General features: G+C 42.4%; 1 protein-coding gene across 1 annotated transcript in view; it reads right to left on the minus strand.

The window, feature by feature from the left end:
* Nucleotides 1-26039, minus strand: part of LOC308096743 (prickle-like protein 2) — a gene marked incomplete at its 3' end in the record, with an annotated part of 45591 nt that overhangs the window by 12512 nt on the left and 7040 nt on the right. The window contains exons 2-5 of the mRNA XM_080444181.1: nucleotides 9374-9487; nucleotides 8874-9011; nucleotides 6402-6605; nucleotides 3210-3396 (exon numbers count right to left, since the gene is read on the minus strand). Of these exons, the coding sequence (XP_080300307.1) occupies nucleotides 3210-3396; nucleotides 6402-6605; nucleotides 8874-9011; nucleotides 9374-9487 (643 nt within the window). The remainder of the gene's footprint in view (nucleotides 1-3209; nucleotides 3397-6401; nucleotides 6606-8873; nucleotides 9012-9373; nucleotides 9488-26039) is intronic.

Raw genomic sequence — 26039 nt, forward strand, 5'->3', positions numbered from 1 at the left:
TATGAACATATAATTTTTATATATGCAACATATATGTTTCTCATATGTGACATATTCGGAATTGGCCGCCTGCATACGTATATGTCTCTACATATATGTACATATATCCATATATGTGGAATATATGTGGACATATAAGCTATATATGAGACATATATATTCTTTAGATATAAAAAAAATATATATTTTTTTATTTATTTTTATAGTCCGGCTCCCAGGGGGGGCAAGGCCCCCCCATGCCCCCCCTAAAAATTGCCTATGTGCATTTGATGGGGCCGCTCGGGCCCCTTCTGTTGTGTCTAACATCAGTGCGTGTTGAAATAAATCTCCATGGTTTCCGTTGTCTGATATCAGTTCTTGTTGAATGGTTTCTGTTATGTCTGATATTCGTGCATGTTGAAAATCTCCATCACAGTTTCTGTTGTGGCTGACATTAGTGCAGTGCATTTTATAATAGTTTTTAATTTTATCTTAAAGACAGTACAGTGTACCAGACGATACAAAAAAAATGAATAAACACCACCAAATAAAAAAACAACAACATTACAAAAAAAGACACCAAAAACAAACACACATTGCTAGGTTTACAGATGCAGCTGCCTTTCTAACACCTTCTAGGGTCTTGTTCTCACATCAGTCCATCTGAGAATATGTAAGGAGTCCATATTTTATCATAAATGTCCAACTTTCCCTTAATTTTGTAAATGCAAGTAATCTAGAGGTATATAACTTGATATTTCTGTCTTCCATTGGGCCAGTGTTGGGGGGGGGGGGGGGCTTTCCAATTTACAGCAATACATTTTTTTGGCAGCGATGAATGCAAGGTTGCTCAATTTTCTTTGGTAACTGTCACCATGTTTGAAATGACCGATCAGGCAGAGACGAGGGGAGGGTATCAGCCTAAGGTCAAGACAAGATGACATAAAGGAACATGTATCCTCCCAAAACGGGACAAGTCTATGGCAGGACCATGACATATTGTGCAGTGCAGTGCATTCGACTCCATATACAGTATGTGCATTTGACGGGGGGACCCATTAGGCCAGTGGTTTTCAACCAGTGGTCCGGGGACCACCAGTGGTCCTTGAGAGAGTACCAGGGGGTCCCTAGGGAAATTAGTTAACATGGCGTCACAATCATTTTAACCACTTAGCTTTGGCTATTCAAAAATAGCAGATATACAAGCTCATAGCGCGGCACCGAGTGCCGCGCTATGAGCTTGTAGATCTGCTATTTTTGAAAAACCTTGAAAAACTGTGCATATCTTTGAATATTTATATTTTTTAAAGCGAAAATTAAGTGATATCTTTGCTTCTGGGGGTCCCTGGCACAAAACATTTTCAGATGGGGGTCCACGGCCAAATGTATATCAATTTAGGGGTCCTTGGCATGAAAAGGGTTGAAAACCACTGCATTAGGCAATTTTAATATAGGAGTGTGACGGGCGTAGTAAGGGATGATGAGGTGTGAGGGGACAGTGGAGCTAGACCGTAGCCCGTGCAGTGATTTATAGGCTAACAGGAGGACCTTGAAGTGTGAATGATTCTGAATTAGGGAGCCGATGAAGGGATTTAACCCATTCAATCCGGGAAAGCATCTTTTGTGTCATTTTAGATTTCTTTGGCTATTCAAAAATAGCAGATATACATTGTCACGCTATGAGCTTGTAGATCTGAATAACTCAATTATTTGCCTCTGGGGGGGGGGTCTCTGGAACAAAAATATTTTGAGAGGGGGGTGGTTCGGCGGACATATACATATTATTTTGGGGGTCCTTGACATTTGAGAACCACTGATATTATAGCAACATAGGTTTTTCAAAAAAAGACATTTGAAGAACCCCCAGAAGCAAAGATTTGAGTCACAAATATTCGCTTTAAAAAAAATAATATATATATTCAAACTAAAGATTTGCATAAATGTTCACGATAAAAAAAAAAGATCGATAAGCTCCGCTATGAGCTTGTATATCTGCTATTTTCTTTTATACCCAAAGAAATCTAAAAATGACACAGATGCGTTCCCGGTCTTAATGGGTTAAGGACCGAAGTGATATGATCAAATTGACTGCTTCTAGTAGCATACAAGATGTATTGGTTTCATACTGCAGATATGGGTAGACCGGAGAAAAGGCTTTTAAGCTCTCCGTTACAGAATATTAATGCACTTAGACCTTTCACCAGACATTCACCAGAAATAGCCGATCTACAAGCTCACAGCGAGCTTTTAGACCTGGTATTTCTGGTGAAGAGATTCGGGTGTAGAGGGAAACAGGGAGCAGACACAGTGTAACCGCGTGGAAAAGCCAACATCTTATCCACCAGCCTAAAGGGGAATTCCCCATTGGCCGAGGTAGATAGATTTCTGTCCCTCTTTCGGTCTTCTCCTTCCACACATCTCATTGATCACCTTCCATGATTGGCTGTACTGTTGTTCTCCCTGAGCAGCTTCCACTCTGCGGACCTTTTGCATCAGCTCCTCACCGACCGATTTAGTGTCTCGCGTTGTTCTGCGGACGGGTCTTGACCAGCTGCGTGGCGTGCGTCCTCCACTTTTTGACGTGCTGCTATGACATCCGGGTGTTGTCACCCGGATGTACAAGCTCACAACTAGATCTGCTATTTTTATACATTTTGAAAACTTGAAATCTGCATAATGTCTATGTTTTACTTTTGGTACTTTAAGTACATTTTGATGCCAATACTTTTGTACTTTTACTCAAGTAAATTTTGAATTCCAGACTTTTACTTGAGTACTTTTTCCACCACTGCGTTTTGAGGAAGAAGTTATATGGCTGCTTATATCTAACCTTTATATTATACCGTCCCTTATAATACTTCTACAATACATTATGATATTTGTCAGCTTGTAAGAGCCTAGATGTCTCCACCAGGCCTAATAGCTATTGTTTTGGTACAGCCTATCTTGTTATGGTTCAGTTTGTCCTTCAGGCAGCTACAGTATAACTATGATCTCTGCCCTGTGCTCGAGGCAGAACTACCGTACCACTGACATGAGTGTTAATGTACTTCTGACCATGATATCATGTACATAAAGCATAACCACCTCCACCTAGAATATTGTCTCGACTCCAATGTGCCTTATCGATTGCTGATTGATCCAGAATTCCACGGCAGTTTCACTAAGTCATAGAGGGTTTTAAGTGGTAGAGAGGCAATAAAGAAAGTGTGTTTAGTAGTGGTACGTACCTATGTGTTCTCCACATGCGTCGCAGTACTCTGCGTAAAGGGTTTCGAAGCAATTGCAGCAGTGGGGCCGGCCGTCCTTCATGATGTACCGCTGACCACCAAGGGGCGCCTCGCACTCGAAACAGCAGAAGTGCTTCATGTGCCAGTGGCGGCCCTCCGCCTCGGTGCACTCGTCAGCAAAGATGATCTGCATGGTGGCCAAACAGAACAGACCCCAACACGTTCTGATAAGGTCAACGCAGGTGACACAGGAGAATTCTGGGATAAAAGATTAATCCTCATTATACAGACGGCTTAGTTCTGACTAAGCCGTCTGAGTGGTCGAGATAGGCTCTCCATACGGTGGTCATTATGAGCATGATAGCACATCTAGCCGTTCTCAAATTAAATATTTGAAAACGGCCTAATCACAATTTTACTGATCACATTCACAATATACTGTAAATATCACTAAATCTCAATATAAATATGAATAAACACAATATAAATACATCTGATCACAAAAATGACTAATCACAATATAAATATTACTAATCACAGTATATAAATAAATCCTCTTATAATTCGACAAAGCTCTGAGGTGGTGAGCCGGTTCTCCTCAGTGGCTGGAGCAATTGATCTGAATTTGCACACCATTGACCATTACCATGTGCACGGAACAGCAAAGCTTGTTTTTCGCGTTCCAGCTGTCAGCTGTTTATTAGCGTTTTTGTGTTCGCTGGCTCCCGGGTTGCCAAATCATGTGCGCATATCCCCCCACGGGTATGGTCTAGTATTACTAATCACAATATAATTATTCCGCCACTGTTCAGCTTTGATATTAACAAAGACAGAACCCTGCTGTGCTAGGCTGGGTAGCTATTAGTGCTAGCAGTTTGCATGTGAAGTAGCTAAACATAGCTAAATGTGTCGTTAATTTTCTTTTCTCAAAATTCCAGAGAATATCTTACAATGAGATTGAGCTAACAGTGAAGCTGTGTTTCTCTTTGTGAGGGTATAGACACTCAGTTTGGTAAAAGTTGGCCTGACACAAAGCCATCTCAATGGCTCTGGACTGGCTGAGTAAACAGGGACTTGTTATTGTCTCTGTCAGACCCACATTTATTTCCAGCATAATGGAGGGGATGCTAGGAAAAACGTTGCTATTTTGAGAGTGAATTGCCCCACGATATGAATACATTTTAATGATATGTTTTATTTTGATGGTAACTGTTGTATAATCGCAATATTGCACTCAAGGGGTGTGCTTTGCCGTCATTAACCCATTAAGACCGGGAACGCATCTGTGTGTCATTTTTTGATTTCTTTGGCTATTCAAAAATAGCAGATATACAAGCTCAAGCTTGTAGATCTGCAATTTTTGAAAATTCGTGGCAAAACCTTGGAATATATATATATATTTTAAAGCGAACATTTGTAAAATATTTAGTTCCAGGAACCCCCAGAAGCAAAGATTTGAGTTACAAATGTCCGTAAAAAAAAAGGAAAGAAATCAAATATTTGCACAACTTTTCATGATTTTTCAGAAATAGCAGATCTACAAGCTCATAGCGCGGCACCCTATGAGCTTGTAGATCTGCTATTTTTGAATAGCCCAACGAAATCTAAAAATGACACACGGATGCGTTCCCGGTCTTACAGAGTTAATTGGCACTTCAGCGATGCTTGCGGAACTCGGCGCAAGCATCGCCATTATAACACCCTCTGGTGTGTAAAGAGCTGTCGATGGTACTTTCCTGTAAATATCAAATAAGAAACGGTGAGTCATGGCCTTTCTGAGACATGGCAAGAGCTCTGGGAATGTGTTTTTCTTAATCCTCGTTTTAAGTTCTCCAAGCTGGGTTGGATTTGCTCTGGTCACTCGTTTTTATGTCTGGTGGGGATATGTTTTATCCTTGAATGTTTCTTGGTCAGACTTAATTAAATTCATGCATTCCCTTTTGGGAAACGTAGACTGATATCGTTGCTGTCAGGCAGAAACCTCTTATCTCCATATATATATATATATATATATATATTTTTTTTTGGGGGGGGGGGGGGATTAACGCCCTACTTGATCATACTCCGGCGTCGCACAAAAGTAGCAGATCCATCAAAAGTAGCAGATCCATCAAAAGTAGCAGATCCACAAGCGTGAAACGCGGCGCGTTCTGAGCTTGTAGATCTGCTACCTTTCCTATTTTTGAATTTGAATCCTGCAAAGTAACAGTTTTGGACATGAGGTTTCTCACCTGACGGATACAAAAAAAGAATGAAAGAGGCGAAAATAGCCATTCGATGTGTTGTGAGCTTGTAGATCGGCTATTATTGCTATCGTACAACAAAGTATTGTAGCGTCCCCCATATCTTTGCCATAGCTCGCTCTGCTGAGCGCTTTGGCACAGGGGGGGGGGTTGTTGGGGGGGCTGGTGAGCTTGTGGGTCATGGGTTTGATCCCGGCGGCGCTGCACTGTTCGTTACACTGGTGTCAGAAGGGGGGTGTCGCTCATGCGAGGGACTTGGTAGAGTGAAGGGCAATGGGCGCACTTAGATTCAAACCATGGGGGAAAGTGTAGGGTCCCCAAACCCCCCATACCTCGACCGTAACTCGCTCTACCAAGTGAGCTAGCTCTCTTTGTTGGCCGGGCTGGTGAGCTTGTGGGTTCATGGGTTTGATCCCAGCTCGGGGCGCTGCACTGTTCATTACAGCAGGGGTCTTCAACAAGGGGGTCCGGGACCCCTAGGGGATCCTCAGGGATACTACAGGGGGTCCGCCAAATCTTTGTGTGATGGGGAACATTAGCCGAAAATAGCAGAACTATAAGCTCACGACGCCTCGCAGCGCGAGGCGTCGTGAGCTTGTTGATCGGCTATTTTCGGAGAGTTGATGTAGAAGAAAAAAAGGGCAGACCCAGAGCCAATGGTCAAGTTGACTAAATATTGAGGCTTTTAAAAATGTTAACTGTCTGAAATTACACATTAGCATGAATCCAACTATCTATGAAATCTATGAAAAAAGTTTAATCTGCCACACAGTTTCATACAATACAGTATGTAGGCCTAGTAGGGGTCCCTGCTGCATCTGTGTCTCAGCTATAGGGGGGTCCTTGGGCTGAAAAATGTTGAAGACCCCTGCATTACAGTAAAGGGCTGGAGTGGTTAAGAAAATGCTCTAAAAACCCATCGGGTACTATGGAGGACATGTTACTGTACCTCGTCGCAGGCAGTGCAGCGAGGCTTCAGCCTCTCGGCGTGGTGTCGTCCACAGTACACCTTCCCGTCCAGGTAGAAGTAGATGAGGTCCACCAGCAGCTCCTCACACATGCCGCACACGAAGCAGTGAGGGTGCCAGCAGACCCCGTGGCCCGCCCGCGCCGCAAACACCACCACCTCCCCGCCGTTGATCTGCCCGCCGCACTGGAGTAGACAAGACGGAGACAATACAGACAGAACAAGGAAGGGAGAGAGAAGAAGAAGAGATATATACACACAGATTAAAGGAGTAGTTCACCCACAAAATTAATTAATTTCTAACAATTACACACCCCATGAAGCCTTGAATTCATGGAGATTTTTTTGTTTTTGTCGCATTCCAGAGACAATAATTTGATTACCGGCGGAAAGATGCTTATGTATTTATCCGGTAGGAGACTCAAAGGAGTCTCTTTGAGTCTCCTACCGGAAATAACACCCCGTCATCAAATTATTGGCTCAGGAATGTATTAAAAAAAAAACATCTCCATCAACATCAACTTATTTTAGTTTCATCACGTCCCATTTCACTTGTTTATTCTGTATCCTGTATGAGTTCTCTCTCCCGATTGGATGAAATTAGTATCTCAACCTAAAATAAAATAATACAACAAAGGGCTTAATTGTTTAAACCAGTGGTTTTCAACCTTTTTCATGCCAAGGGCCCCTAAATTGATATAAATTTGGCCGCGGACCCCCATCTGAAAATGTTTTGTGCCAGGGACCCCCAGAAGCAAAGATTTGAGTTAAAAATGTTCGCTTTAAAAATGTATATTCAAGGATATGCACACATTTTCAAGATTTTTCAAAAATAGCAGAGCTACAAGCTCATAGCGCGGCACTCGGTGCCGCGCTATGAGCTTGTAGATCTGCTATTTTTGAATAGCCAAAGCTAAGTGGTTAAAATTATTGTGACGCTATGTTAACTAATTTCCCTGGGGACCCCCTGGTACCCAGCCAAGGACCACTGGTGGTCCCCGGACTACTGGTTGAGAACCACTGGTTTAAACTATTCCTCATGTTGCTGGGGACCCCCTGGAACCCCCTCCAGGACCCCTGGGCGTCCGCGGACCCCACTCTGAGAACCTCTGGCCCTGGTGTTCCTCTATTATTGGACATTCTCACAGACAAATGCTGCTGTTTTTCAGGCTGTTAGCGCCGTTTATTTGTTCTCTTATCTGGTCTCTGCAGTAATGCGTTTGCGTTACATTTTCTGTTTTATTGTTTTTATTTATTTCATTTTTTCTCCTGTGTTTGGTGATGTATTGTTTGTTTTTTGTCTGTTTTGAACCGGAATGTCGATTACTTTTAGCCCCTATCTCGCCAGTCCTCAAGAGGCCTTGGTTTTGACCAGGCCATGATTAAAAATGAGAATCTGTTGTAAATGGGTTTTTGCCTATATGCGATCGGGTGGTGCAGAAGTAAAGTGTCTGACCACCGCGGAGGTTGTGGGTTAGAATCAGTGGTGGAAAGTACATTTACTTAAAGGTAGGGTAAGTGATTTGCAATTATTCAAATAATTGCGAAATGGGTCTATGTTCTGATAGTGCTCGTTACTATAGAGTGTCCTGTCCATATAAGGAGTCTCCATGTCTCTCCAGCTCTTTATAAAACAGAAAATGCATTTTCGTTTCAGTTTCAGTTTCATTTCCAATTTTATCCAATCAGGATAGAGAACTCAATCAGGATATAGATTAAACAAGTGAAATTGGAAGTGATGACACTAAGGAATGAGCAGGAAAAATTTTAACTGGAACACTATAAAAAATTAAGCTTAAAAATGGGTACTTTCTCCTGATTGGCTGAGATTTTGACACCTACCAGAAAATGTATTTTCTGTTTATTAAAGAGCTGGAGAGACGGGGAGACTCCTGTTACTGAAAAAACACTCTATAGCAATGATTACTATCAGAATATAGTGCTTTAACCTTTTAACAAAATACTTTTTGTTTTAACCCAAAAATATCACTTACCCTACCTTTAACTACTGTACTTAAGTACAATTTTGAGGTATTTGTACTTTACTTGAGTATTTCCAATTTTCTGTACTTTTACTTCTACTCCACTACATCTCAGAGGCAGATATTGTACTTTTACTCCACTACATTTATTTGAAAACTTTATAGCTACTAGTTACTTTGTTGATTTTGATTATTATTATAAACATACATCAACCACTTCAGCCCTATATACATTTCGGCCATTTGAAAATAGCCGATCTACAAGCTCACAATGCGTCACATCGCGACACATTGTGAGCTTGTAGCTCTGCTATTTTCAAATGATTCTTTTACATTTGAAAACTCTACTTTTGGTACTTTAAAGTAAATTTTGGCACAAAACAGTTTGAGAACTACTGATTTAGAAGGCATTTCTCAGGTCTTAATGGGTTGAATAAAGGCTGAATAAAATCAAATGAAATCAAAGTGTAACCTGTTGGCAGGAGGCTCCATTGACTGTGAGGGGGAAGGGCCGGACGTTGCCCCGCCCCAGGTTGTCTTTCTTCCGTTGGTTACTGAAGATCTTCAACTCTCTCTTCTCCTCCTCGTCCAGACCGTTACAGTAACACACCTAGAGGGCAAAGTAATTCATCACTGTTACAGTAACACACATGGAGGGGGCAGGGCAATGCAAGTCATCACTGTTACAGTAACAGGGGGCGTACTTCTGGAATGTTATTTAGATTCTTTGGGGTTCCTTGAAGTCTAGATTTAGACTCTTAGATCACCTTTCTAAGAGTCGACTGTAGGCTGTAGAAGCAAAGTTCTAGCCATGTCCTGTTGTGTGTGAATAATTAGCAAACCCAATTTAAAAACAATTGAGACATCTTTATTTGACTTCCTCGGAACCCCAAGAATCGAGGTGTGCCACTTTTTCTTCTGTCAAGAGTTAAATGAACACTCAGTATTTTAGGTTGAGTGGCAGTGTGGTACCTCATTGTCATGTGGTGGCAGCTGGTGAAGCAGTTGCTTGATGCGGTATTGTTCTCCAGGACTGTTAACATAAGGAACCTTGTCTTCAGGCAGGGAGCTGTAGTACTGATGCACCTAAAACACAACATAAAGCAGCTGTAAGGAACCTGTCTTCAGACAGGGACTTTGTCGTCAGGCAGGGAACTGTAGTACTGATGCACCTAAACACAAAACCAAGCGGCTGATTCCACAACACCTGCATAGTTCATGTAAAAAGTAGATCATACTTTTTGCATGTCATATACTGGCATATACTGATGACATCAGGGATCTCCATATATGGGCATAAAAGGGACACAGACAGACAGGGACAATAGGTACTCTGACATGCAGGTCCCCGACCGACACTATGCCTCAGACTGTCTGAGTCATAGTAGCCGATCTACAAGCTCACAACGCATCGCATCGCGACGCGTTGTGAGCTTGTAGATCTGCTATTTTCAAATAGCTGATGTATATGTTAAAGTGCTCATGTGGCCCATAGTCGCTTCTTTTGGGCTGGTTTTCCTAGACCTGGTTGTGTGTTTCTCTCACAGAATCTGGCAACACTGCTCAGACACATCGGTGGTGTGAGGGCTGTGTAGCGGCCCGAACTCTAGATACTAGTTATTACATAATCACCTGATCGCAATTGTTTTAGATAATCGCAATCATTTTTTGCATTGACTTTTGACATGCAAATTCGTTTTTGCGTGAGTACAGAAGTCCTGACGTCACTCGTTCATCCCCCGGTTCGTAAAGTAATTTCTCTATGGAGAATAACATTGGGTCATCTAATCGTCTCATATAAGAATTGTGTAAAAATAAACAAACTGTCTCTGCGATATTGCTCTGTATCGTTTATGATCGTCAGTCACTTATATCTGATACAGTCTGTTTCTGGCGAAAATGTAACTAATTCGGCGGAAGTAACATTAGCGTTTTCTCACCGTCAGTTGATGCTTCATATCCATAAGAGTCAAACCGCCGGGGTCATTTGTTTATTTTTGCAACACAGTTCTTATTTGACGCGATATTAAACACGTCTATGGGGATTCAGAACGGGGGTGGAAAACCGCGAACCAGGTAGGATGTGTAAATTACGTCAGACTTCGGTGCTCTATTGTGTCTCCATTATGACCACAGATATGCTCCACAAGTGTGAAAAACACATTATAAATTTCAGCTGGTCTTTAAACTGGACAGTCTGGAGGTGGTTGTAGATGAGAGACTGAGGAGATGGATAGATAGATAGATAGATAGATAGGTAGATAGGTAGATGGATGGATGGTTATCCTGGTCAATCCCTCTCATCCCGGCCTCTATAGGAAGAGATAGCGGAGGATGAAAAGGCCATCATTGAGCCACTTCATCCCCTCCATCACAAAGTAAAGCCACCTGGACAGTCCTTTGTGCCAGTAGCCATCAAAGTGCACCATCACACCTGACCCCCATGAGAACTGAAGACCTGCACTCACTGTCCGTCTGCTCTGTTCTCTGACATTACTGACTCTCGCTGGACTCTGACGCACTTACCAGTGTTGCCATGTCTGCTTATTATAAGCGTCTTTGGGCTTGTTTTTCTGTAAAGTTGCTTATTTTGGGCTTGAGCTTCCAAATGTTTTTCCAATTATTATTTATAACAGTGGTTCTCAAACATTTTCATGTCATGGACCCCCAAATTAATATGTATTTGTGCCTAAACCCCTTCTGAAAATGTTTTTTGCCAGAGAGCCCCGTACCAAAATTGTGTTGTTAGAATCTTCCACATATTCCACATTTTATTTCAAGATTTTTTAAAAATAGCCGATGCATATAGGTTTAAAGTGCTCATGTGGCCTATAGTCGCTTCTTTTGGGCTTGTTTTCATAGACCTGGTTGCTTGTTTCTCTCCCAAGATCAGGCAACACTGGCACTTACACATCCACTACAGACCTGTGATAGATACCTGTAGCTGTTGTGAGACATAGTGTATGTGTGTGTGTGTGTGTCACACACACACACACACACACACACACACACACACACTAATACATACTTGTTTTTGTGGTGGGGTTGTGGTTATTCAGCCTAATCAATGTAGTCGGTAAGAAGAAACACTTTTCCACGTCGATATATAAAAATGTCAACACATTATCAAAAAATCATGCTTCTTCATTAATCGATTACTTGAAAAAGTGATCGATAGTATAATCACTAAGAAAACAATTGAAGTTTCAGCCGGAGTAATGACTAACACCACAAGGCACAACTTTGTGTGGTAATTACTTGGAAAATGCAAGTAGACTCATTTCCTAAGCCAAGCCCGAACATTTGCTCAATCAAAGCTATCACGGTATAACTGGCACAACAATGTTATAGTTTTGTCTTTCCTTTTACTCAAGTACTGTAAAGTTCTATTAAAGTTGTATAATGCAAATTCACAACTAACGATTTTTAGCAACCTCTGCTGGTCACTACCGTCACTGCATACAATTTCCTTAGTCCTCGATTACCCAGAATTCCATTCGTTTTCACCGGAAGCCGGAAGCGTTTAAAAAAGCGATCTTTTAATTGTTTTATACTATCTACGGATCGTTTCTCTTAGCCAGTGGAGCATTAGTTACCATGAGCTGTGCTTTCTTTTTCTGTTCTTTTTCGATCTTCTAATCCTACATTCTCTTAAAATCAGCGTGAGGTTCCTTTTTGTTATTAGCGCGGAGTTCCTGGCCAAACAGGAAACCGTTGCGGTAGTTCCTGGCCAAACAGGAAACCAGTGCATTTCCACCTCCGTTTTCCGGCCAGATGACGTCATTTCCCCGGGAAAGTCCCCCCAGTCCACGTTCAATAGAAAATATATAAATAAAAGGCTTCCGGGGGTGAAATTCATGGAGTGGGTGTTGTGAAACTTTTGCCACTCACAAAAGATATACAATTTAACTTTAGTTTTGTTGAAAACGTTACCTAGTATGCCTTTAACTTCATGGGATTTAATTATTTCCATGTAATCTTACTGATGTTGCAGCAACAAAAAGAACATCACAATCTGGGACTTCAAAGCAAGAAACCTAATTAACGGCTACAACAGAGACGATCTACAAGCTCACATCGCGACGCTTTGTGAGCCTATAGATCTGCTATTTTCAAAAGATTTTAATACCGGTACATTTTTACACATGATACCTTGTAAAACGGGACATTCTGCATCATGAGTACTTTTACTTATGGTAAAGACAGTATTGTCTGAAGTAGTCTGAAGTAGTCTGTTTGGTGGAGAGTCACCTTTATGAGAGGCAGCTTCATCCCTCAGTAGCTCTTAGTGCCTCTATAAGAGATGCAGCTTCATCTCTCAGCAGCATCCTGTGAGAATGGCTGACTGGACAAAATGACTGTTATCAAACTGCTGCAGTCATGTACTGTATTAACACTGTATGCCCTGGGAGGCTGGCTGCATTATTACACTGATGTAGTTAGGCCTTCTACCATACATTATGTTCTTAATAATTATTCTATCCTTTTCTAAATCTCCACAATATTGTGTTCTTGTCATGAACTGGCTCACATCATGACAAAAAGGGAGACGACACACAGGATTAAACTTAACGTTCTTTTATTTATAGCTAAAAAAGGTGCATAAAGTATGAGATGTGAATAATCAGTGATATCAGTAGTGTAAAAGGTGTATGGATGTATGAGCATGTATGAGCATGTATTGTATGTGCGGATGCAAAAGCAACTGAAACCAAACCAAACAAATCCAAGCACTGCTGCCTGTGTGGGAGAGAGAGAGAGAGAATGATCTCAGCCAGCCTGCTTTTATACCCAAGGGAATGATTGGGACCAGGTGTGTCTCATTCCCAGGACACACCCCAGCAGGCTGGCCCTCTCCTCCTACACAGGGATAGAGAATACCATTAGAATCACAGCCACCACTACACACATATTAGGATGGGTCATCACACCCCCCCCCATAAGACAGGAGACCAACCAGGTACTCCGTAACATTTAATTCAACTTTACAGTTCTCCTCAATCATACTAATACCTGACCCATCCATCCAACCACCCACTCACCCCCTCAGTCACCTGTAGAAACAGTATTAAGAGTGATAAGTGACAGTGTAATTAGATGGATACTGGCACAAAAATATAGGTTAACTGTATTTGGCAGTTTTACATTTTCAACAGCACAGCCTTATCTGACCAAATAACTTTACCTTGACTTCAGAATATCAGTAAAAGGTACCACAACAGCACAACCTACTTGGTCTACGGCAATCTTCCATGCGTGGTAAAGGGAACGACTCAGGTTTTGTAACACTGTTGACTTTTAAGTCTGTGTAAGGTCGAAAAGTGGGCTTTTTAACCAAAAGACACACAGAGTCCCAACTGCAATTTGAAGGTTCTGCCAAATTGGTATCTAGCATGTACCTAACCTCCTTATCCAGTTGAGCTCGTGTTTCATCTCCAATATCAATATCGTGCTCTATCAGATGTGTCTGTGATGGTGTGTTTGAAAATAGCAAAGGACAGCTATTAACCATAGAAACCAACTCCTTCCTTTTTGTCTCCTCCAAATTTCCAAGTACTTTGGGTAAAGCTTTTAGTGCCTCAGAGCTGTTTACCCGTACTTGTAACACATTCTCATCTGCCGGCCAATCTCCCCCTCCATTAACCTCCCCCGCCGAAGAACCGCCCACCGTGCCTGTGCACAATGAAGGCTCAACGTAAGGGACGTCACCGGAGCTTTGGGACGCCGACACACGAGAACCGTATGGTTTCACCAGATTCACATGACACAGCCTAGACTTTCCTTTAGGCCACACTTTATCCCCTGCCAAATCATTACCAAGGATTATGTCAACCCCTTCTACTGGTAACTCAGGACGCACTCCTACCACCACCTCCCCACTAACCAACCCACAGACTATGGTCATTCTATGGAGGGGTACGGGAATGATCTGCATACCCATACCTCGCATTAAAATGCAATCGCCCGTCTCTGAAACTGAGGACAATGGAATTACACCCTGACGGATAAACGTATGTAATGCACCTGTATCTCTCAAGATGTTAACTCTAACTGCCTTTTTACCAGGCAGTGCTACATAACCCTCTGAAAGAAATGCTGAATACTCAGCCTTAGAGTCACACCCAGTGGGACACCTGATGTCCGAAACACCTTCTGTTTTAACAATTAGCTGCGGTGAGGGAATTTGTGCAGCCAAAGCGGCCGGTTTGATTGGTGCCCCACTTAACATCTTCTCTCTAGCTTTGAGAGCAAAACACTCCTTTTTCCAATGCCCACTTTGATGGCAAAAATGACAATTAGGGTCATCCTGTTTCCCTGAACTATGTTCAACTTTGGAAAAACTTGAATCCCCCTGCCCCCCAAACCGTTTTTCCGTACGCACTGGACCACCGGTCTGATGCGTGTAGTCACCACCAACTACCTTTTTGTGTGTTAAACAGTATTCATCCGCCAAGATGGCTGCTTCTTGGGGTGTTTTAACTTTTCTCTCAGTTATATAGGTAGCGATATTAGCGGGTACACAGTTTTTTAATTGTTCCAGCGTTAGCAAATCACAAAGCTCTTTGAAACTTTTAACCTCTGACGCTACACACCATCGGTTAAACTGGACCAACATCTCTCTCACAAATTCCACATACGTTTGATCTTCATTTCTCCTCCAATTCCTAAAACGTTGTCGATAAGCTTCTGGTACCAATTCAAATGCCCGCAACACTGTACTTTTAACCACTTCATATTTTTGACTGTCTGTTACTGTTAAAGAAGCATAGGCCTCCTGGGCCTTACCTGTGAGAACACATTGGAGTAGTAGAGTGCGCTCACTATCAGACCAGCCCCTGGCGTCTGCCACACGCTCAAACAGGGAAAAGAACAAATCCGGATCACTCTCTGCAAACTTGGGAAGTAATTTCAAGTTAGACCCAACATTAAATTGCTTCGTTTCATGAACACTCAATTTGAATTTCTCCTGCTCCAATTCCAACTTTAGCAATTCAGTCTTTTGTTTCATCCTTTCAATTTCTTTCTCGTGTTCAAGTTTAATTTCAAGCAATTCCTTTTGCTGTTCAAAGCTTAACTGCATAGAAGAAAATGAAAACGTTTTACCAACTTCTACCTCATCGTCCGATAGGACCTCCTCCTCTGGTAACACGGCCTGTGACACCAAGCTGTCCATCAGAAATATCTTGACCCTATACTTTAACCGCTTGTCACGGATCTCAATTTTGTAGTGTTCTGCTATTTTTAACAGTTGCTCTTTTGTGCATTTATCCAGTACATCCACAGAGGGAGCCTGAATAAACTCCTCGACCAAACTCATTTTGTCCTTAAAAAAAAACTAAACATGCAAAGGTTTCAACCAAAAAGTGGAAAAATACCCCGGAGCCCAACTCCCCTATCTAACCTGCCTACCACAAACTGACTCACTCGCTCAACCCTAGTCTTCAGTGGCCCTCCCGAGTCCCCCATTCCGACAAGGCATCTCAGTGGTACCACCCCATCCCATCTTTTGTGGAACACAGTCTAAACCTTAAAAAAAAAACAGTGATTCCCATATGGAGAACCACTGTTGAAATCTACCGGGAGTTGGAACCCCAAAGACTAAACCACTCACAAAATCCAAAAACCTGCACGTAAAAAAAAAAAAAAGTGTTCCTACTGCTCTCTCCCCCCCAACCAAAATACAAAACCTATGTGTCTCTCCCAAAACAATGTTCAAACTAAGAACAAAAGCGAACAAGCAAAGCCTAAGTTTACCAAATGAATTGTGTGATATCAAACATAAGTTGTATATTATCACTAATTTAGGCTAAAAAGTGACGAGCCCCCATCTTGTCATGAACTGGCTCACATCATGACAAAAAGGGAGACGACACACAGGATTAAACTTAACGTTCTTTTATTTATAGCTAAAAAAGGTGCATGAAGTATGAGATGTGAATAATCAGTGATATCAGTAGTGTAAAAGGTGTATGGATGTATGAGCATGTATGAGCATGTATTGTATGTGCGGATGCAAAAGCAACTGAAACCAAACCAAACAAATCCAAGCACTGCTGCCTGTGTGGGAGAGAGAGAGAGATTGATCTCAGCCAGCCTGCTTTTATACCCAAGGGAATGATTGGGACCAGGTGTGTCTCATTCCCAGGACACACCCCAGCAGGCTGGCCCTCTCCTCCTACACAGGGATAGAGAATACCATTAGAATCACAGCCACCACTACACACATATTAGGATGGGTCATCACATGGAGTCAAAAGTATAACGTTTGCCTCTGAGATGTAGTGGAGTATAAAGTATAAAGTATCAAGGAATGCAAATTCTAGTAAAGGAGAAGTACCTCAACATTGTACTTGTGGGGTACGAGATATTGCTTTGTTAAAATAAGTGTTCAATAGCTGTATCTTCTGATAGTACTCATTGCTATAGAGTGTTTGTTCAGTAACAGGAGTCTCTCCATGTCTCTCCAGCTCTTTATTAAACAGAAAATACATTTTCAGATCGGGATACCAATTATATCCAATCATGAGTGAGAACTCACACAGGATACAGATGAACGAGTGAAATTGGAAGTGATGCCAAGAAATTAGCAGGGAAAATTTTTTGAACCATAAACACTTGATAAATGGATACTCTCTCCTGATTGGCTGAAATTGTCAACCCGCCTGAAAATGCATTTTCTGTTTATTAAAAGAGCCGGAGTGACGGTTAGACTCCTGTTACTGAACAAACACTCTATAGCAGGGCTGATGCAACTTTGATGATGAAGAGGGCCACTATATCTCCAGAGGGCCACATTGCATATACTGTCTGGCCATTCTTTGTCACACACAAGTAGTTTTTTTTGTGCTATTATTTTATTGGAATCCTGAAAAGTAACATCTTTATTTAATTTCAAATGCATTTAGTTATACTTTATGAACTTAAATACAAATACATTGGACATAAAAAAGACAATAGAATTTTAAGCTACTAATATAGACTGATTGACTGTACTTAAAGCGGGTCATGTTTGCATGTTTGGAATTCTAACAGCTGAAATCAATAATATATCAGTATTCCGAAATTAACCTGCGCCCGCATTAAGTGAAGGTTGGGGCCTGCATGTGGCCTCCGGGCCGCCTGTTGCCCATGCATCCTCTATAGCAATGATTACTATCAGAAAATAGTGCTTAAACAAAGCTTTTAACAAAAAAGGAAAAGTACAGTACAGTACTTGAGTAAATGTACTTTGTTGCCTCCAACCACGGGTTGAATCAGGGGATTCAGACGGCAATGCAAAGCACTAATTAGTCATTGTGTTTGGCGGTGCAGTCATGGCCGTCACCCTGCTATAGACTGTGACCTTGGTTCCTTCCTCCACAGTGACAGCTGTGCCTGTGCTGCTTTTCCCCGCAATTATTCCTCCGTGAAAAATGTCTGACTGACAATTCTCTTGCTTCGAAATGTCTGATCCCTAAAAAGCCCTTTGTTCTCTCCTATACCGGGCTCCACACATCGTCCTAAAGCAGTGTCGCCAGAGAGACACGAGAAACCGAGGTCTATGAGAACGAGCCCGAAATAAGCTCACACACGTTGTGAGCTTGTATAGATCGGCTACTTTTTTTAATAGCCGGAGTATAAAAATGGGCATATGGCTTAACCCTTTAAGACCGGGAACGCATCTGTGTGTCATTTTTAAGATTTCTTTGGGCTATTCAAAAATAGCAGATCTACAAGCTCATCCACGGCCGAATACATATCATTTTTGAGAACCACTGATATTTTTTTTTAACTGTTAGGATTTAGAAGACATTTGTAAAATCCCCCAGAAGCAAAGATTTGAGTAACAAATGTTTGCTTTAAAATATATATATATATATTCAAAGACCCACAATTTTCGACAAGCTCATTATGTAGCGCTGCACTCGGTGCCACGCTATGAGCTTGTATATCTGCTATTTTTGAATAGCCAAAGAAATCTAAAAATGACACAGATGCGTTCCCGGTTTGAATGGCTTAAAAGGTTCATGTATATTTTGTAATAATAGCCAACGCAAGCCAAGGCTTTCGGACGCGTCAGTTTTCCCATGTTATCTTGGGGGGGGGGGGGGGATGTGGGCAGTGTCGGCTTGTTGTCAGTTTTCCACTGTGTACAATGAGGTGTTTGGCTCACTTGAAAGAAAACTACAAGCCAAACAGGCTGCCAAGTGGCATCAATCAACCACGGTGCTTCTTTCCTATTGGTTGGTGCCTGTTCAAAGTTCACAATGTTGTCCAAGCTTCAAATTATGTGTTGTGTTCGGCCGGCAAGGAAAGCTCCGCTTGATTCAAAGCCGATAACGGGGTGCTTTTCAGCCCTGCAGTTCTTCTCTGGCTCAGAAGGTGTTGCTTTTTCCCCCCCTGCTGGCTGCAGAGTTGATTACAATGGAGATTTGACCGGACTTTACTCGACTTTACTTTGATTTTATTACCTTGATAAACATTGTCATAATGTCATCATTGGGGCGGCAGTGGCTCAGGGGTAGAGTACCTTGCATGGTTTCCTCCGCCAACGGTGTATGAATGTGTGTGTGAATGGGTGAATGTAATGCACAATCTATGTAAAGCGCTTTGAATAAAAGCGGTATATAAATGCACCATTTACCATTTATAAATACTTCGCTAGTTTAATGTCTTATTTCCATTATTATGATATGCGTTTTTGTCAATTATGGTGCCATACATTTTAAAATTGACGATAAAGCAGGGTAACGCTTCTGGGTCTTCTACTGGTTCTACCAAGTGAAGACCCGCCCACAAACCCATGTTTTGACCCATATTCCGTCAAAAAGTGCAAAATGTTCTAATCAATCTTGAAAAACTCAAAACACAAAAACTATTTGATAGATAGAAAATCTAACCACTTAAGCCCTATTAAAAGAAATATAGAAAACTACCCAATCTAAAGGCTCACAACGCGTCGCAATGCAACAAGTCGTGAGCTTGTAGATCAGCTATTTTGAAAAAGAATCTATGGAAACAGTCAAATAAATTGAACGCCAGGTACGCCAGGTTGAAGGTGGTAAAGAAAATAATTCGGCACTGTGGTTGCATCATTACCAGCAACACAGATGTCATCTAAAACAGTGGTTTTCAACCTTTTTCGCGTCAAGGACCCCCAAATTGACACATAATAGCCCACGGACCCCCATTTGAAAAGATATGCCAGGGACTCAACCATTTTAATTTCTTGGGGGTCCCAATCTACACTGTATCATCATCATTAGTGTTCATTTAACTCTTGAGAGTGTGCAAATGGAACCAAATGGACCCTCAAGAGTTACAGACACATAAGGATCAATTTGGTTTCTAACTATTAATTTGGCTGGGGACCCCCTGGAACCCCCTCAAGGACCTCTGGTGGTCCCCGGACCACTGGTTGAGAACCACTGATCAAAAAGGTATGATTTTTTACTTGCCAGTTGTGGCACAGTGAATGTTACAGTGTGTACCTGTCCTGTGTTTTCTGAGTTATTTGCGTCTTGCTCCTGTGTGCGGTTCTATCTCCATATATTGTGACGAGTGCTTTTGACCTTCTGCCTTTCTGTGTGGATTATTGGCTTTCTGCCTGCTCCCGTGGATGTGTGGTCTGCCTGGACCTGCGTCAGGGTTTTGAACCAGGCTTCTTGCTTCACTTTGAAGCAAAGGCTGTCTGTCTATCTTGCTCTAAAAATAAACGTATTTCTGCACTTGGGTTCAACTCTTCGCTGACGCACACACACTCGTAACGCCAATTGTGTGCCTGGTGGTGCCTGGTCAAGGCCATTGGTGGAAAAAAAGTACTCAGATATTGTACTTACGTAAAAGTAGCAATGACACAATATAAAAAAATACTCTGTTACAAGTAAAAGGCCTCTGTTCAAAATGTTACTTGCGTGAAAGTATTAAAGTATTGGCATCAAAATATGGTACCAAAAGACATTTTTGAAAATAGCAGATCTACAAGCTCACAACGCGTCGCAAACAAACAACAGATGCTTTTTAGGTATTTTTGGGGGGGTTAATACATCGAGTATGTAATGTTTTCTATTTGTGTTAATGTACATTTTTGTCTTGGACCCCAGGAAGACTAGCTGTCGTTTAGGACTCATCTAATGGGGATCCGTATAAGTAAACGGAATAATGAACAAATACGACCATGAAAAGGGACACAGAGAAACAGATGTAGAGACCTCCATATATGGGCATAAACGGTACACAGACAGACAGACGGGTACAGCTAGTTTGATATTGGTACAGGCTACATAACCGGATGGGACATGCATTTCCAACTTGTTCCCGGCTGGCATCCTGCAGCAGTCTAGGACACTGAATTTGATAATAAAGAACAAAAGGTCAAGTCAGTTACTTCAAAACAGAAACGTTTTTCTTTTGTTGTCTTTTTTGACTGTGACAGTGATATTCCTCCTTTTACCTCGAAACAAGAGGATTACTGCAAGGTATTAGATCATGAGATATTGTAACCGTCTTCGCAGCAAAACTTGGACACAGCTGGACAGATGAACGTGAAACTTTGCACATTGCACACTCCCAGTATAGGTTAAGGGAGAACCACGTTTTGGCCCATTGAACCGTAGGTTGAACAACATGGCACAACTTCAGCCACGCTCATATTTCCACTATATTTTTAGCGTGCACAGGTTGTGCAAACTCTATTTCCCACCGTAGCTTCCTTGTGTCCTGATGGCTGCCCATCACGACTGACACAGCCCTGGGTAGACAACCCCAGCCATCGAGGAGCGCACTTTTATTCTTATTTTGTTGTATCTGGTCCTGTGACGTTACTGCTTACATTTTGGACCATTTTTCTTCTCACTTACACATCAGAGCAATGGGCTACTTTATTCACTCTCACAAACAAAGTTCAGCTTATAATCATTGTGTGTGTCGACCTCAATCAATAAATATACGAGCTGACATCGTGTTGCCTTTCCCTAAGAAAGGTGACCTCCAGCAGCCTGGTAACTCAGCCTGATCTCCAGAGATCTCCGTAACATTGCACGGAACAGTGCACTTCATTCCGTGGATAGTCGCCTAAAAACCCAGAAATTGCGTGCATATGTACGGCGAGTCCCACGGTGGAAAAACCCGGAAGCAGAGCAATCCCCACAACAAAATTTACGATTCTGTGCCTATCGGTAGATAACTCAAACGGCGCTGAGTAGGCACAGGCGAACGTCACACCGTTCAGGACGGCAACTCGGTCGCCTTAGCTCCCTCGGTGGTCCTTCACGGGGTGACAGTTCGCCTGTGACTGCGCGCCTCCGTCATGGTTTAGTCACAATGGGCGAGATGCGAGGCGGCTATGCACGGAATTTCGGGTTTTTCCGTGTCTATTCACGGAATTTCAAAAGATTTCAAAAACGTTCAAAGAGAACGTTGTCCTCTGGAGATCGGGTTGGGTAACTAGTTAGTTATATGCTTGTCACTGCCATTGCTTCCAAAATCTACAACTCTCTTCTGCTCAACCACATAACACCCTCATATTGATCCAATTCTTCGTAGGAACCAGAACGGCTTCTGTAGGAAAACATCAACCCTACCACAGATCCTAGCTTTAACACTCGCATGACTAGCCGGTCAATCTGGACGATTTTGAGAATTTAAAGTGGATTATCTTCTCTCATGAAGCTCAGAGGAAATTCCCCTTTCATGACTTTTCCTAACTATTTGATTCAAATCATCTCTGTTTTTAAAAAAAATCTGAAACGTATTATAAATTTGAAATTAGCCCCATATATACCATCCCAGTCGTTATATTTCGGCTAATTTGACCGCTCTCACCCTCTCTCCCCCAGGGAAGAGCAGTTGACACCTCGAGACCCCCCGCAGATCGGCCCGCAGACCAGCAGAGAACTGCTACGCAGCGAGTCTATGATGCCATGTCTGCTTATTATAAGCGACTTTGGGCTTGTTTTTCCACGTCTTTCTATTATTATTATTATTATTATAATTATATATATAATTACATTATAATGGTAATAATGTTCTACTCCACTACAGCTCAGAGGCAAATCTTGTACTTTTACTCCGCTACAATTATTTGAAAACTTTAGTTACTAGTTACTTTGCAGATATAAATATCTTTTCATACTTGTTTAGATTAGAGCTTCATGCATGTCCTTTTGTAAATTATTTTTTATTAGGTAAATATTTATATAGAAAGGTCTAACCAGGGACTGGGGTTGCAAATTAGCCTCGGCTATAAACCCCATTTACAATGCAATGGTTTCATGTTTTTATAACTTGACTCATTGTTTTTGTATTGTCCTTGTCAAATAAACATAAATAATAATAATAAAAAGGACTCCCACATCAAATCACAAATCATGATGACATATAGGAGACAGACAGAAATACACTGCTTCATGCCTCACTGTTTTCTCAGGGCACAACGCATGCAGTAACATTTTCATAGACCTGACTGCTTATTTCTCTCGCAAAATTTGGCAACCCATTTCACTGCAAAGCGACGGAAAAAGATCAGATCTACAAGCATACAGCTTGTCACGCAGCAACTCTTTTATGCTTGAAGATCAGATATTTTGCACAGGATTGAGCATACCGATGTGTTCGCTACAGATCGCGCTGTTTTATAATGCTGTGCCAACAGATCTGATCTACAAGCATAGGGCTCGTCAGGCAGCGACTGTTTTATGTTTGTAGATCAGATATTTAGCGCAGGAGTAGAGCAGGAATGAGCACATTTGTGGAACATAGCGATGTGTTCACTTGTTGCGCTGACAGGGAGGAGGAGAGGAGGCGCTTTTGTTTTGTTTTGGCTTCAGCGTTCATATAGATTCCAAGTTTCCCTCGAGTTTAATGTAATGCTACAGATCGCACTGTTTTATACGCTTTTTGTTGGGCCCCTATAAGTGGGGTTGGGACACCTCATTAGTATTAGTTTCCTGCACTGTGATTGGCCCACTTGGCCCACTTTCCTGTACTGTGATTGACTGACTCTATTGGCTGACTCTATTCAGCACTGTGATTGGCTAGCGAGACACATGATGACATTAATAACCTATAAATAGGATTATGCACTTCCAAAAATCATTTTTTTTGGAAGTGAGCTTCCATCACTATGATGACCACTGTGATGACCACACCGCCCACTTCACACTGGGTGTGATTTTTGTCTCCGCCGTAGGTGGAGAATATGTTTTCGCTTCGTCCCGCCGTGTGTGAGCAAACATTGTTAGCCAAGCTAACATTGGTCAAGCTCCACGTGACACGTGTCAATATGTTGACACCAATGCTTTTGATTGGCTAGAGGGACGCATGACGAAATAAAATTCTATAAATAGGTGTGTCACTTCAAAAAGTTTTTACTTTTTGAAGTGAGGTAAGACAGGATCAATCAGTCTTGATTGGAACAGTACCTTCCAGTCCAAATCACCCGTCCGTGCGTGTGTGTGTCCCTCTGAGAACACCTAACATTGGTCAAGCAAAGGCGCAGAAGGCCAAAGCTAAGAAAGCATACTCATCTACAACAGGGACATCAGGCAGTCTCCTCCACAGTTGCCCCTGTCAGCCTCACAGCTGAAGAGCTGGAGGAGGAACAGCAGAAGGTTCAAGAAGAAGAAGAAGAATCGTATCCAGAAGGCTTTCCGTCGTACGTCGCTCGTTCCTCTGGGCAGAGACAGAATCTACAGGATGAAGGACAGCAGGACACACAGATGGACACCATACATAGCCCCACCTGTATCCCTGCCAGTTGCCTGCCAGTCATACGCCCCAACCAATGGGCCTTCTACAGCTCGGTGGAGCAGCTGATGGAGGCATTGAACCCGCGAGGTCACAGAGAGAGCAGCCTCAAGGAGACGCTACACCAGGAGAAAGACAGAATCACACAGATACTGAACAACACTGCTGCTGTCAAATATAATTATAAAACCAAGGCCCCAGAATCCCTTGCTACAGCTGAGAGTTTCGTGGAGAGCCGACTCAGAGATATGCTGTTGGACATTGAGGAAAGAATCTACGAAGGAAATCTGGAAACGCTGAAGATAACGGAGAGAGAGACATGGAGATCAGCATTGGAGAGAGGACAATATGAACTGCTGGCTGCTGATGGCAGAAAGAACGGAGAGATGAATGGTGGAGAGGAGATGGAGGTGGATGACTCTCAGCCAGTGAACAGTACCGTCCACTGCCTTGCTCATGCCCTGTTTCAGATAGAACAGGAAATCGAACGCAGGTTCCTCCAAGTTCCTCTGGGCGGCGAGGAGTCCAAGAAAGACAAGAAGAACGGTAAAAACAGGAAGAAAAAATGACGACCCGTCCAGTGACAGTGACAATGGCAGTGCCAGTGGTAAGATGGTTTTGGAATGTTGGAGAGAATCTCTGCAGTCCTGCTCCAGTCTTTCCCAAGTGTTTGTCCATCTGTCCACTTTGGAAAAGAGCATCATTTGGGCAAAGTCTCTCCTCAACGCTCGCTGTAAACTGTGCAGACGGAAAGGAGACGCAGAGACTATGTTACTGTGTGACGGATGTGACCGAGGACATCATTTGCAGTGTTTGAGACCCAGACTGAAGTCTGTCCCGGAAGGAGACTGGTTCTGTCCAAGCTGTCGTCCCAAGCAGCGCTCTGTCCGTCCCGTGTCTGTTTTCGCTTCGTCCCGCCGTGTGTGAGCATGGCCCCTAGCCAAGCTAACACTGGTCAAGCTCCACGTGACACGTGTCAATATGTTGACACCAATGCCTTTGATTGGCTAGAGGGACGCATGACGAAATACAATTCTATAAATAGGTGTGTCACTTCAAAAAGCCGTTTACGTTTCTTGAAGTGAGGTAAGACAGGATCAATCAGTCTTGATTGGAACGGTACCTTCCAGTCCAAATCACCCGTCCGTGCGTGTGTGTGTCCCTCTGAGAACACCTAACATTGGTCAAAAAGCCGTTTACGTTTTTTGAAGTGAGGTAAAACAGGATCAATCAGTCTTGGGCCAAAGCTAAGAAAGCATACTCATCTACAACAGTAACACAGAAGAGGACTATAGAGTTGAATTGATCCCACAACAAGGCCGAAATCTTAATACTGTAACAATTGGCCGCCTTGATCAAATACATTATGTAGCACTAGAGAAAACTGACATAGATCAAACACACCAATCAACTGCTGAAACTGTTCAAGACAATGAAGATGAAGAAGACAGACAAGCATTTGAACAAACCAGTCAATTACAACGACTCCCATATGACACATTGCTTCAAGAAGAACATCTTTTAGATGCAGACACTACATATTCAGTCGCCCCTGCAGAACACCAAAAACCACGCGCATTCTACCAAGACGACCCGTTCTACCAAGACGACCCGTGCTATTAAAATAACACGGGTCTGCTGGCGGAGACTTGTGCTCCGAGGAGCACATTTTCTAGTTTAATAAAGATTTTACATACAGAATCTGCAGCTACCGTTACAAGTTAGCCTATTTTATAGATCATAGATCATACTGCCTGCCTACAACAACATACAGTATGTGAGTGAGCTCACTGACTGAGCAGAGTGCAATTGAAATGTTAATAGCTATTTAAAAGACAATGGAACCCCCACTGTGTGGGGGAGAAGGTGTCAGCTCGTCTGGAGCACAGAGGGGAGACAGTGACCAATAGAA

This window comes from Gymnoscopelus braueri (genome assembly GCF_963280865.1).
Source record: "Gymnoscopelus braueri genome assembly, chromosome: 12".
NCBI lineage: Eukaryota > Metazoa > Chordata > Actinopteri > Myctophiformes > Myctophidae > Gymnoscopelus > Gymnoscopelus braueri.